The following is a 13,410-nucleotide window of genomic DNA, read 5'->3' as shown; positions in this document are numbered from 1 at the left end:
CGGGGGAGGTGGAATTCACACTACAATCCTGCCTCGACCTCATTTCCGAATTCCTTTCCCGCTCCGGTATGCAAGCGGCTCCAGAGAAATCTGAGCTGCTGCTCCTTTCCGCTACTCAGTACCAAGGGTCTGTGAATCCCCTCCTCAATCTCCCCAGTACTCCCATCCCCTGTACGTCATCCTGTTGGGCTTTAGGCTTTCCCCTCCAAGACCACTCTTTCACCCGCGCAATACAGTCCACGATCACCACATACCACCAAGTAACTCATTAGTCCGACAAGTGGTCAAGCGGCGCAGTGGCCTCGACGAATGCAGATCCTAGTAACTTGTAACAGCCTTTGCCTTGAACAAAATCCTTTATTCCCTGCTGTACTGCACACTTACGCAGACACAAATGCATCCCATTCAATGGGCTTTAAACAGTCCCTATAAAGCTGCCGTACATCTTCCCACACACGCATCCACAGCCAAACTATGCGCTACAGACCTATTTCTTCCCCTTGCAGAGATATTGCGCATCCACAGGGATCGACAACTTGGCCGCCTATCCAGCTCTGCGCAGGGCCATTGGCTACTGCAGCGGGCTGGCATCCGACCCATTGACTTTCCACTGTACGCCCCCTCAACGACCCATTCCCAGCAATCTCCGCTGTGCCCCCATTCCCTCTAATATGACTCCACATCTTCATGAGGGACGACAAGGCCGCGCTCACTTCCACGACCCTTTCCCACTCGACACTGTCACACACTACGTTGAGGCAGCGTATTACCAAACTCATGGCTCCACTGCTTGTGTAACAATGCCGACGCCCCCCCCCCCCCCCCCTGGCATTCCCATCACTTCCACCGCAGGCCCCTTCTCACTTCCTACTTCTTCTCTATCCCTTGAATTGGCCTCGATCGTTCACGCGACGCACGAACTAACCCTCCTCCTCCCTCTCCTCCGTATCGCATTTGCTAAGACTCCATGGCGGCCATCCGGGCTCTTCGCGACAGCAGACTTCCCGATAATCTTCATGACGACCTTTCTTACGCTCTCTCCCTTCTCTCCCCTGCTTTGGTCACTGTGGTGTGGGTGCCAGGTCATGCGGGGATTATCGGCAAGCAGCTCGCTCTTGAGCTTGCCCGGGAGTATATTAGCCAGGCGCCGATGATCCCCTGGCCTTACCCGCCCATAGCGGACGAGGCACACTTTTATAAGAAAACTCTAAAGCAGCACTACAAACACCTCCGGCATTCATTGCAGACTCTTCCGCCACCATACCCTCGTCTCTCCAATGCCCAAGTTAGCGCCCTCAAGGCCATCCATCTCAACACTTTGATCACTCCAGCAAGCCTATACCTTTATCGTTACCGCTCAGACCCCTCATGTCCCAACTGCCCCTTGACGTTCGAAAATGTAGAGCACATCCCTTTCTCTTGCCCCGCAGCCCTACAATCCCCTCACTTCCCTAACCCCCACCTCTCCAGAGGCGGGTGTGGTTGGCGTCGGCGGCCTTCGCCGACCAGCTGGCCACGGTCCTCCTGATGGAGGAATATCTATATGTCTTAGTCTGACCTGGAATAGAGTATTTTCTCTCTCTCTCTCTCACACACTCATTGCTTCGCGCCGCAATTCTTGTTTTGCTTAGTAATGACAGCACTTTGTTAAGCTTGGTCATGACGTCACACTGATCACGTCGTTGCGACGGCGCCACACACACTTCTCGTAGACTTTGCACTTAGTGAATGTAGCATGGGACGGCCGAAGAAGTACAGCCGCCAGCACACTTAACACGAATGTTCCACAGTGTATCCTGGACTGGCTTGGACTGACGTCGGCGCCGCGAAATGTTGTGCGCTTTTATCTGGGTGTGTTTGTGGTGGCTGACGATAGCTGGAGCGCAGATCGATTTACTGTTCTACTTGTCTTTCGCTTGTGTCAGACCGGCGGGGAGAGTGCACTCACTTGTCTGGTCCGTTTCGCCACGTTTCGCTCGTGGCTATAGTCTCACGCGCGCCCAGAAAACACGTTGCGGTTTGCTTACCTCGGCAAAGCGAGCTGTCCCAAGCCATTTCGCTTTGCTGAGATAAGAAACGGCAACGTGTTTTCTCGGTGCGCGTGCGACCGCAGCCACGAGCGAAACATAGCGAAACGGACTTGGTCAGACGCGAGCGATGGCCGTATTTCGATGGAGGCGAAATGCAAAAATGCCCGTGTGCTTGCGTTGTAGTGCGCGTCAATGAACGCCGGGTGGTCAACAGTAATCCGGAGCCTTCCACTACGGTGTGACTCATAATCAGAACGGGTTTTCGCAAGTAAAATCCCAGAAAGAAGAAGACACAAGCGAAAGACAAGTTGAACAGTCAAATTGAGCTGCGCTCCAGCTATCATCAGCCGCCGCAAACATACCGCCAGCGCGCAGAACACTTCGCGGCGCTGGCGTCAGTCCAAGCCGGTCCAGGCCACGCTGCGGAGCGTTGGTGTTAATCGTGCTCACGCCTGTACAAGACTCCCGAAGAAGAAGCCGCTCAGCTGGAAGCTCGTGGTACCGCCAGCCGAGAATAAATGCGGCGATTGCGTGCTCATCCGGAGTATCATACGGAGCCTAGCAAAACTTAGCCGAACGTACCAAAACTTAGCCGAGCCTAGAGAAACTGGAATAAGCTAGGTGATCACCAGCTCCGCTGTTTGTCTATCCTTGCACAACTTAGTGCAATTAAGCTGCGTTAATTTTTTTATAGTGAATACAGGAAACCAGTATTCGATTTTCATTTCTTGTTCTCATTTAAGTTCAGAACTGGTTTTGGCACGTAAAACCCCATAATTTTTTTTAAGTTTATGTGATGGAAAATTTAACGTTATATTCTCATAAGCACTCGGCCAGATAGTGACTGTCTCGTCTTCCTTTCATCTCTGCATTGTTCCTTTTGCGCGGTCTTAATGAATACGTTCCAACTCGCGCTGAATGAATGCTGATATCGCAGTTACCATCTTTCATTTTTTTTGTGTTGTATGAAGTTGCTGGAGATCGACACCCAAGAAAAAATACTGGCAAGCTTCTGAGCTCCCTAAATAATTATCTATAATGTCTACGAAATGGTTCCAGTTTCGTTTCCCAGGAGGTTCGTGTATCATGACCTCCTAACGCAGAATGTGATCACGTGGTCCCGCCATTTTGGCACTCGATCCGGCTCGATGAGTCGTATGATGCGTTCTGACTTGTGGCTTGAGTCGATGCAGCAGCAAAAAGACCGGCGTAGCGATACCAACATCAAAATTTGAGACAAGATTTTACCTATAGTTCAACGAATGAAGCGCTCCGTTTTATTTTCGTAATTAGCCTGGCCACATGTAATTTTATAAGAACCCGAGAGGCAGAGATTACATCGTAGTTTTACGGTATATGCTTTCAGGAAAAACCTATTACGGTAGTAGCCCCAGTCGCCATGCGACGGCTTATTATGAACTCTGGATGCAGTTATCAACCGTTTGCTTCCCCATTAACCTGCGGATGTCATTTTCTTTGTCAATGGGCGTCGCATGCCATCCCATGATTCTACGAATCATGGGTCAGAGCTTGCCATACATGGCTTCTTTGTGAGCCACGCGCTTGTGTTGTCAGGACAATTTTGACCGCGCTATATTTTCTTTAAAGAACAAAGAGCGTCGAAAGAATATAATCTAAATGTCAATTCTGACCAGTTTTCTTCGTATAGACCCGCAGTTGTAATTCCAGCTGCGTCATTTAAGAGCTTCCACAACTTTTCACCATTAGGCTTGGGCTTAAAGAACAACGCTATTAGCACGGTTTAAAAAGGAAGGTGATCCGACGGCGGCGCGAGGCGCAAGGGGCAGCACCTGTTCTGGGGGCCACTTTTTCGCTCGCTATGCTGGCGCTTTTATGGGCAAGCGCGGCAGAAGTGCTTTATTTCGATGAATATATGTCGTTCGCCTGCTTAAAACGACTCTACTTGGTTAGAGGAAGCGTTCCTTTATATTTCTGCCGACATTCCGATTGACTCCGACGCGGCGAGCAGCGGTAAGCGCAGCGCGCCGTCTGCTCGAGCAGACGACGCGTCTCTCTCGTGCTCAAAATGACGGTATTTTGACTGTAAGTGGCATGAAACCTTCTACCTGCTCTGGATTTGGCGTCTAAATAACGAAAAATTGCATATCTTTGGGTATGGGAGTTTAAATGCTGACGGGGGTCGTAAATTATCCACTGTTGCGCCGCTTCTCCAAGGCCTCCTGAACACGTGCTGCCCCTAGCGGCAGCGCTCACTTCCGGTCACACGAAGTGGCCGCTCTCTCGTCCCCAGCGCGGGCGTGCCGTCGAAGCACCTATCTTCTTGCACCGTGGCTATTAACAAACAGAAAAATGAAACATTGGTAATTTAACGGCGTTTAATGCAGAGGTGTCTTAATGTGCAATTGCTGATACGAATGCAATGATATGTAAATAGCCGTTTCTTATTTAAAACAAAATGTGACTTCCTTCGAAGCGCTAAACCCCAATATCCCCAAGAGCTAAAAAAGAAAAAGAAAGAAATTGTAAAATAGCAATGTGTCCGGCTGAAGAATTCTTTAAGAACTACCTTTGCGTAATTTGGGAATTGTTGACACATTCCTAACCGATAGTAACAAGGAACGCGAAAAATATGCGACGACATAGTACTGCAATTCTTGCCAATATTTACATTCTGTCATAAATAAATGAAATCACACTATTGATGCGCAACAAACAAATAGCACTTATCATGGAAAGCACCATGCTCACATTGCAGGCAAACTACTCGTACGCCATAAGTACGGTTAGTTTTCCCATTACCTTGATTCTGTTCCTTGCAGCACTAGGTCTCTTTATTCTCAAGTCGCATGATTATCCGGTGAGACGTGTGCCTTCATATGTACAAACGTGGACGTCGATGCAAAGCGTGAATGTCGGCTACAGCGTGAGATGATAAAATCTCGCCATTTTACACACTTCCTCACCCCCAACTTCTTTTCAGGAAGATAGAAAAACATGAATGAAACCCATATTTCAATTGTGACTCTTTTTACAGGAGTGCCTAGCTGCATTGGCTTCTTTCACACCAAGGTCTGCTGGAGGTGATTTGGCGACACAGACGGACTTCTGCCATCAGATGGGCGTCTTGGCAGAAACTGTAAAAGAAACAGCTACTCTGTAAGCTGGGCTTTAGTTCTGCCCAAAGCGGACAAAAACAAAAGTCTGCGTTTTTGCGTGATCTTCTGGAGATTGCTTCGATAACTGAAAACACCTGAATGCTATTCCGCTAGGTAATTCTACAGTAAATGTAGTCTAATCGTCCACCTTTGAAGGCCACGTAGTATGTTATGATCGAGCAATAACTTAGACGAGTCATCTCTGTAGCTTCACATCACTGCCAAGGCAAACAATGACCGTTATACAAAAGTGCACACGCCTCGTCATTTAAGTGGGGTTACATAGTTTATTAAATACAAATTTATCGAAATATATGATTCAATTCGTCCCATCTTTATTGCAGTTATAATTGAAGTGTACAGTTTTAACACGGGTGCGTGAAACAATTCCTGTGGCTAGTTGGTATTGCAGAATTATGAATTGTTTATCTAGTTGGCTTTCCATAGCTGAACAAGCAACCTACCACAATAAAACACAGACGCAGTCTCCCTTTCTTGAGTTTGTGTTTTATTGCGCTAGGTTACTTGGTCAGCTAGTTGGTATTGTATTGTGTAATATCTAGAGCATACAGGGCACGTTGTTGGACTTGGCCTAGTGTTGCTACAAATCACATATTGGTGTATTCATTATATAATTGATATATAATTAAATTCATTATACAAAAATCCTATTGTGTAAATCTTAGTGTCAGTGCAAGAGAGCCAACATAAAACTGTTTTCAGAAATTATTACATCATTATAAGAGATGTTGACCACATGCGACTCAATTTGAGCCTTTTATCGTGCGCTGCGTGCGTAAAGCCAACATGCAAATCATGCAAATGGCGTTCAGGAAGTTCTAAAATAATGGCCCTTGTATAGACACTGTAAGAAAAGTTGGCGGAAACTTCAGAGTGCCTTAAATTCGGCCGACAAAGCGCGTAAGCATACAGCGAATACTCCAGACCACTCTCAAGAATCAATTTATTTAATTAGGGCTTCTACATTGGCCTCTTGGCGTTGTGCTCGTACATCCGATACACAGCAGTGTTATTTGAACTGTACACAACTTTCCGCAATGGTGTAGTTTTCTTGCGCAGGTACCAATTGGTCCAAGTTGTACAACTCGTACATGATGACACACAGCAACAACTAGCAGCTATTATGTTTCACACTGAAACGCGAATGGTCACACGGTGTTTACGGCACAATAGAACTAATCTACATATTTGGCACACTGCAGTGGCAGGATTCTGCAACGAAGACGATGACAATGACTTTCTCATACAACAGAACGCTCAGCGAACTGGAGTATAATCTGTACACTCTGTACATACGTATATCACACTGATACGCTGTGTTTACAGAACACATGCAAGTACTGTAGATCCTCGTTATAGCATTGTAATATATCTATAACCTGCGCACCGCTTGATTGATACCAATGTTGTAATCAAATGGCACTTCTCTAGCAGGCCTGCAAGCGAATGCACTCTTGCTTGACTGGTTCTGGTTGTTTTCAAGGAGCAGCGTATGTGAAAAATATCCACGTCTGATTTGAGTATTATATCCAGTTGTCCTGCATTTCAAATCTACGCACAGCTTTGCATAATATCGCGGTTTTTGCCAGATAGACTACGCCCTGAAAGACGCCCTAACAATGCCCCCCCATGTCATTTGATTCAACACTCATCCATGTTCAAAGATGTTATAATAATTATGCACATTGTTAAGATTAGCTTTTACGTCACCACAGCTGTCTGTGCGAACGTCAGTGCAGTTGATTTGTCAGCACGACAGGTTTATGCCACAATAAATTGTTTCAACCGCTTCTTTCATATAACTTAAGGTTGCTATTCCTGATCGTTAGACTGTTCGAATAACACGCACTTTTTTCAGTTTCTGTTCTGGGAATATGCGATAACGAGGATCTACGACACATACAAGGACACGTTGCCTTGAACCCTTGCCACACTGAAGCGAAAAATGACGTGACATCAGAGATGCTTCCTCTGTGCGCTCCAATGGTACTTTGGAGAGATGAAAGATACGTACTATAGTAGTAGTAACCACCCCATAGCAAACTGTCTAATTGGTAGATGCGAGGCGCGCTTACTTTCTCAAATCTCTTTGTCACAGCTCATTGGGAATACGAGTAAATTTCGGCAATGCAGTTACCACGAAGTACAACAGAAGGTAAAGGGGAAGAGGGGAGGCAGTACGTTGAAGAAGGGGTGGGGCCACAAGCTGAGAATTCACAAAATGTGAGCCCTGTATTGAATACCATTGGGCCTCTGTTAAAGACATTGCCTCGAATAACAATTCCTATGCTGGGAGACCTCAGTTAATTTGTGACATTATTACGATTTTAAAATTCTTTTCACGATACATTTTAGAGATTTTACCGATAGCTCTGTTGAAGCCCTTTTTTACGTTATGGGCGCATAACAGGCTAACGGCTGGTTATGCATTTTTATGCTCTCAAGTGGCAGGAGCATCAAGGCAACTTTCTGAAAGTCACAGTGTTTACTACGTCGGTCAACAGTCCCGAAAATCAGCACAGAAGTCTATAAGTAGCACACTCTTCTAACAACATTGAAAGTGTACCCTGTGGCAGGTACTATGGAAAGGAAGTGCGCCTCACTTGAGTGGGAAGGGGCTTGAACTCGGGGTAAGGAAAAATTGGGGTGCAAGCAGTGATAACGGGGCTGTAAGAGGAAAGGTTGTCATAAGCAAGGATCATCACAGAAGGCGTGTTAGGGCGCCTTACTACAGCAATGCGACAGCCGCCAAACAAGATGCGATGCATGCTGGTGACAAGCAGAAAGCTTGTGCCGGCGTACATATAATTTTAAAATCATTGGCTTTTCATTACGCTCAAAATCAACGTCAATTTGGTGCACTTTTACAGATCTGTCATACAGTCCTAGGATGACTGAATAAAATAACAAAGAACGTACGACGCGAGAGGGGCAAGCGGCTTCATCACCTTGATCATGTTTCTACAACTCTAAGCAAACAAGATGAGAACATCGGCAATTTCATCCTTACAAGCAGTCAGGAATAAAACTGAAAAGAGATTATCTTTTGTATAATTTGATTCTGAGTAATGGTTCTGAAAGGGGACCAGCAACACAATTAACCAAACCTCTGGCATATGTTCTATAGTAAAGGTCATGACCTTGCGAATTTTTCAGCAGAAAATGCATGAATATTATTTTTGTAAAGATATCGGCACTGAAACGCTGTTTCCGCCATGCCTTTGTAGGTGTTTCCCTCCTATTCGTAATCCTTCTGGTGTTCCAAGCAGTGTTGGAGCGATCATGCTAAACGATACCACGCTCCAACAAGAATCCCAGATTGCTTTGGTTTGGATTTATCTCCGAGTCTGGACCACGCATCATCATATCGAACCGCCCTATTTTGAAACTATTCTAAGCGGTGCAGTGGTACCTCTCGGTCACCAGATGGGGCCGCCGATATCATGGTAAAGAGATTTCTTAGTTTTTGCTCGGGGCGTGCGGGGAGGGCGAAAGCACTCCTTAGTCGTGGCCTCCTAATGAAGTTTAGCCAATAACAGTCCTCCTAATAAGTGCATCAAAAGAGGCCCGAAGAGAGGCCGAGATTTCAAAAAAAAGTTGAAAAAAAAAGGCGCAGGCGGTATTTTGAGCACAATTGACACATTTTCCTCATAAGTAGGAGTCATCATCGTCTACAATCTAGTCACGACTTACAATGCTAAAAAAAGCGTTGAAAATTCCCTTCAAGCATAACTTCGAGTGTTTCTACATTGTATCAAGCACGCAATGCGTCGAAATACGACAAGGCAATGCATGTGCAAAGGGAGAAGGTGGAATTTGCAAGGAGGGGGTCATAGAAGATGCTGAATGGGTGAGTGGGGTTATTCAGACACGCTACTAGGACGCAATGACTGAGGCAAAAAACAATACAAAAATATTGTCGTGTATGCGCTTTACATGAACTAGTCATGGTGCTGCTGGGATGCTCATGTACATTGGCATCAGAAAGGCACTCTAGTGCGGAAGTAACCTACGCGTACATTATACCCTGCGAGCCGAATACACAATGACTGAAGCCGCATGAGCCAACTTACACAGCAGATACAACACAGCACCAACAGCGAACGTGACAGTCAGCATAGAGACACTGTACATACTTTAATTATTTTTTTTTGTTTTGAATGGGCTCAGAGCACCGTGGAGAGATAAGCCGTGGTAGAGGAGGAGGTACGAGCAGGCGTTCCGCTTCTTCAGGCTGGAAGCCATGCGATATGATGCTTACAGGTGGAATGTCAATGTTCATGCAGAAAATAGAGTGACAGAGTTTGAAAATGCCGAGCCCTCTTGATTTTTTTTTATTTTTACAGAGGTGGAAGCTTTTCGGGAGGCATGTGGAACACAAAGAGAGACACCATTAGAACACTGTATTCATCGCACTGCGTTTCAAATGACACTGACGCACTTATACTTCTGTGGAGATTTCCTAAAGCGACTTACACTGATGCTGGTATTAGCGTATGACATCCGGCGACCCTCGTTCCTGAACCACGGCGTCTGCGACAACGTTTTCCGCAGAACGCCCAAAACCTGGAAGGAAAGATTCAGCCATACAGTTATCAGCTTTTGTCGGTACAGATATCGCGCTTGCAGGCTATGGGTGTGATTTTAATGACGCATGCTTATTTTCATATGTGTGACCAGACATGAAGGAACCAGTATTCGCATCACCCATAAAAAAAGTTGAAGGCATCAAGGCAAGCAGTAAAATATAAGGTGGGTGGTCCCACGCGTTATAGGCAGTACTATAGACAACGCGTGTTTTTGTGTTCCGTTCATCTGTCTAGTGCACTATTAGAGCGTTTGTGCAGCATCTCCGGGCTTTCGAAAGTATATGGTGCTCTTGCGTTGCCCAGGGGGCACTGCAAAAACGGTGCTAAAAAGCGCCCTCAATCCGAAACTGGGTAGTACCAAGCTCAGTCGTATGCTCCGGGAAGCACGTTTACAATATGAATCCGCCAATTTCGGTTGTGTTGTACCACGGCTTGCAGCGAATATCGGGCGCCGAAGATTTTTCCATGGGTGGCATGCTGCGTAAAGGCAAGAAATTATGCAACGCCGAATACGTGTACGCCGCTCAAGAAATAAGCAGCGAAGTTTTAGCGCGGTGTCAATCGCTAGTGAAGCGAGTCACGCACTTGCGAAGTTGAACTTCATGTAAGGTTTGCACGCTGCTAGATTCAGGCGCATAAACGCGAGGAAATGCTTTCTATAAATGAATTCACAGCAGCGATAAGCAGACATGTGTACGGATCTGCTCGAGCGCACGACGGTACGCGTCGCGACGGCAGCGGTCTTTCAGCATGCTGCGGTGTACGAACTGCTCGAGCGCACGATCGTACGCACCGCGACGGCAGCGGTCTTTCGACATGCCGCTAAACGGCGGGTCTCCTGCAATCTTTGTTGACTGCATGCCGCCAGACAAGCAATGATGCCTGCGCTGTAGTAGCAGCCATCTGTCTCTTTAGCAATTGATAAATAACTGATGCAATGCATATAAGCTCGCAGTAACGTACGTACGTGCGAATCGCACTGCAGCGCGAGCTCGTGCGCTGCTCGCTTGATGTAGCTTTTAATGACAGCGCTCGAACATCGATTTGCTGCAATGAATACTACCTTGCTCTGCTGCCTCAACGTGCTGGCTTGAGGTCAAGGATGAGCACATTCAACTCTCTAACCTGTGCTGCTCGTAGTGGGGTAGTGAATTGTCACCGAATCAGCCCGACCATTTGTGGTCATTTGCACACGCCTGGTCACTTCACCACTTCGCACCGGTCGAATTGTTAATTGTCGCTGTGGCCGGGTCTCGAATCGTGAATCACCAGCCATGCCTGCTGCTATGTCGGTCTCCCATTTCGCTTACCCAGCGCGACGAACTGCAGTTATCCAGCGCGCCCGACGCTCCACTTCATGAGGTCTTGAAGGAAAACGGTAGAATCTGATGTTGGGATTCAGGCCTTCTTGTTCATGGCAGCCCACGATGCAGAAGTAAAGACGGTGACGCTTTTTCGAGGCTGAGATAGGTCTCTCCGGGTCGGCGTCACCGATGTCTTCTGCTTCCAGCATTACGTCCCACGGCACACAGAGAATCTGTTTGCGTATAACTATAGGCTACGGCCAGCTCGCAGCCTGGTCGCCATTGTCTGTGAGAAGTGAAGAGCCTTTTCGCACTCGAAACAGGGCAGATAAAAGTGCAAATCGACGCAAAACGCGGGCTAGAAACGTGCTTCGCCACAGCCAGGGCTCAATACTATCCAAGCTGGTACTACCCAGATAACGTTTTTCGCCGCCACCAGGCACCGCTACTATACCTCAAACTCCAGCGCAAGACGCCCATGGGCAGCTCAGGAAGCGGTGGTGGGTAGTAATTCAGGCCAGCAGCAGGTAATGATACTCTGCGCTACGGAGTATGTATGACGTGTGCCACGTTTTCGCTCCTTTTTGAAACATTTAAATTAAACTGAAGCAATCACTTGCGACCTCATGCCAGTATGATCATACATGTATAAATGTGCTATGTGCCCTCTTTCTACTATTGCATACTAGTGTCGGCGGAAAAACTAGATAAGGTTGGCACGTGTACCAACATGCAGTTTACTGACCTCTCCATTGAAGAAGCAGAAGAGAAGTGCGACGCAAAGACCCTGAAAGAAATAGCACATCAAAGGTTTTTTTCTTATGGCTTGTTTTTTCATTAAATTAATTTTTTGGCCAGCAATGCAGTTTGTATTAGCGGAACACAATTCCACAAATATTGATGAAAAATCTCTGGCTATCAACAAAATTATGGACAAGCGCTTCAAGGATGCGCCGTCGGTATTCCACCCTGCAAACATTCTGACACTGCGACAGTACGATACCATAAAGAAGATACCATAAAGAATACCATAAAACCAAATGGTACTCTGGCAGAAATTGTGTGTTTTAAATTACACTTTTTTCGCTGTAGCAATAGACAACACGTACTTCTTACGGAATAATAATGCGTGACTATGCAGCATCTTAACGTTGAGAGAGCATGGCAGTTTGGTACCTGTAATGATGTGACCAGTGCCGATATGACCTCGTAGGCGAGCAGTATGGAGCCTTTGTCTGGTCTGAATGGAGTCAACACGTAGTGCAAACCCAAAAGGGGAAGCAAGATCACAGTTGCTCGCACAGCTTTCCTGAAAAAAAAAATATCAGAGAGGGTTGTAGCTGAAGAATACGCACAATAAAGAAGCAGACAAGTGTCAGTGTGAAGTAGCACAGAGTGCCATTAAAAACTCCTCCCCCCCCCCCTCCCGCCTCCTTCTTTTTCCATCAACGCGAAAATGACGTGCTGCACCCTTCTTATCAGAACCGCGCCTAGCCTCGTTAGAGACACTACAGAATTCTAGCTTAGCTGTATTGCTGTGAAAAAGTGCCTGGTCATACGGCGAATTCATCCGCTCGGCAAATAAAGCACCTACCAGGATTTGGGTGACCAAAAACGCCACAGAATAAAACTCTTTATTACGACATCTGTTTCTTCCCGGCGCTCAAATTACAATAGCAGCGCTGTAACGTAGCTATTTCGGCACCCATTTTGTTGATGCCAAGTAAAAACTGCTAATAATTCACTGATGTGTTAGACCCTCAATTGATAGCTGCCCTTACATTACAGACGCCAGTGTACATCAGTGCGTTTGAAAGGGCTGCTGCTTGACCGTGGCAAGGAATGCGAGAACTGCAAGGCCCTCACTCTTTCCTCCACGCCATCTTCAGCGCATCGTTCAAAATTATTTACCACAACTTTCTCAGCAGAACAAAACAAGACACTTATCAGCCATAACACATGTCAACTATTGGCAAAGCTGCCGAATATTCACATGAAGAAGACTTATGTCGCACATGCGTAATGATTCTTTTCCGTTTCGTTCCAAATTTCCACTCAAGAAGGATTGAGGAACCTCAATTTCCAGTCTACAGCATTGAAGGTACTACTGCAGTTTTTTTTTCCTACCGTCACCATACTGTCACTGAAGTGCACGCAAAGGTCCAATATTGCATATTTTTTATAATAATTGCCGAACCTGACGCTCAAATGGATGCTGCTTAGTTCTGTGAAGCTCAACCACATAATGTCATGGCTAACTGATTTTACCGGGGTCATCTCCGAAAAGCAAAACATAATTTTTTCAACTTGTGGTTTGAACCTGCCAAGT

The 13,410-nt window shown here is 46.4% G+C and overlaps 1 protein-coding gene across 2 annotated transcripts in view; it reads right to left on the bottom strand.

The window, feature by feature from the left end:
* Positions 1–4,544: 4,544 nt before the first annotated feature.
* LOC119441750 (calcitonin gene-related peptide type 1 receptor-like) overlaps positions 4,545–13,410 on the bottom strand; it is a 152,705-nt gene continuing 143,839 nt past the window's right edge. For both annotated transcript variants that reach the window (XM_037706360.2, XM_049661590.1), the window contains 5 exons: positions 12,258–12,390; positions 11,827–11,868; positions 9,665–9,754; positions 7,792–7,855; positions 4,545–5,146 (listed from right to left, as the gene is read on the bottom strand). In XM_037706360.2, the coding sequence (XP_037562288.1) occupies positions 5,124–5,146; positions 7,792–7,855; positions 9,665–9,754; positions 11,827–11,868; positions 12,258–12,390 (352 nt within the window). In that variant the 3' untranslated portion in view covers positions 4,545–5,123. The remainder of the gene's footprint in view (positions 5,147–7,791; positions 7,856–9,664; positions 9,755–11,826; positions 11,869–12,257; positions 12,391–13,410) is intronic.

The sequence above is a fragment of the Dermacentor silvarum genome, chromosome 2 (assembly GCF_013339745.2).
Source record: "Dermacentor silvarum isolate Dsil-2018 chromosome 2, BIME_Dsil_1.4, whole genome shotgun sequence".
Classification (NCBI taxonomy): Eukaryota; Metazoa; Arthropoda; class Arachnida; order Ixodida; family Ixodidae; genus Dermacentor; species Dermacentor silvarum.
This window is presented reverse-complemented; position numbering and strand designations above follow the sequence as displayed.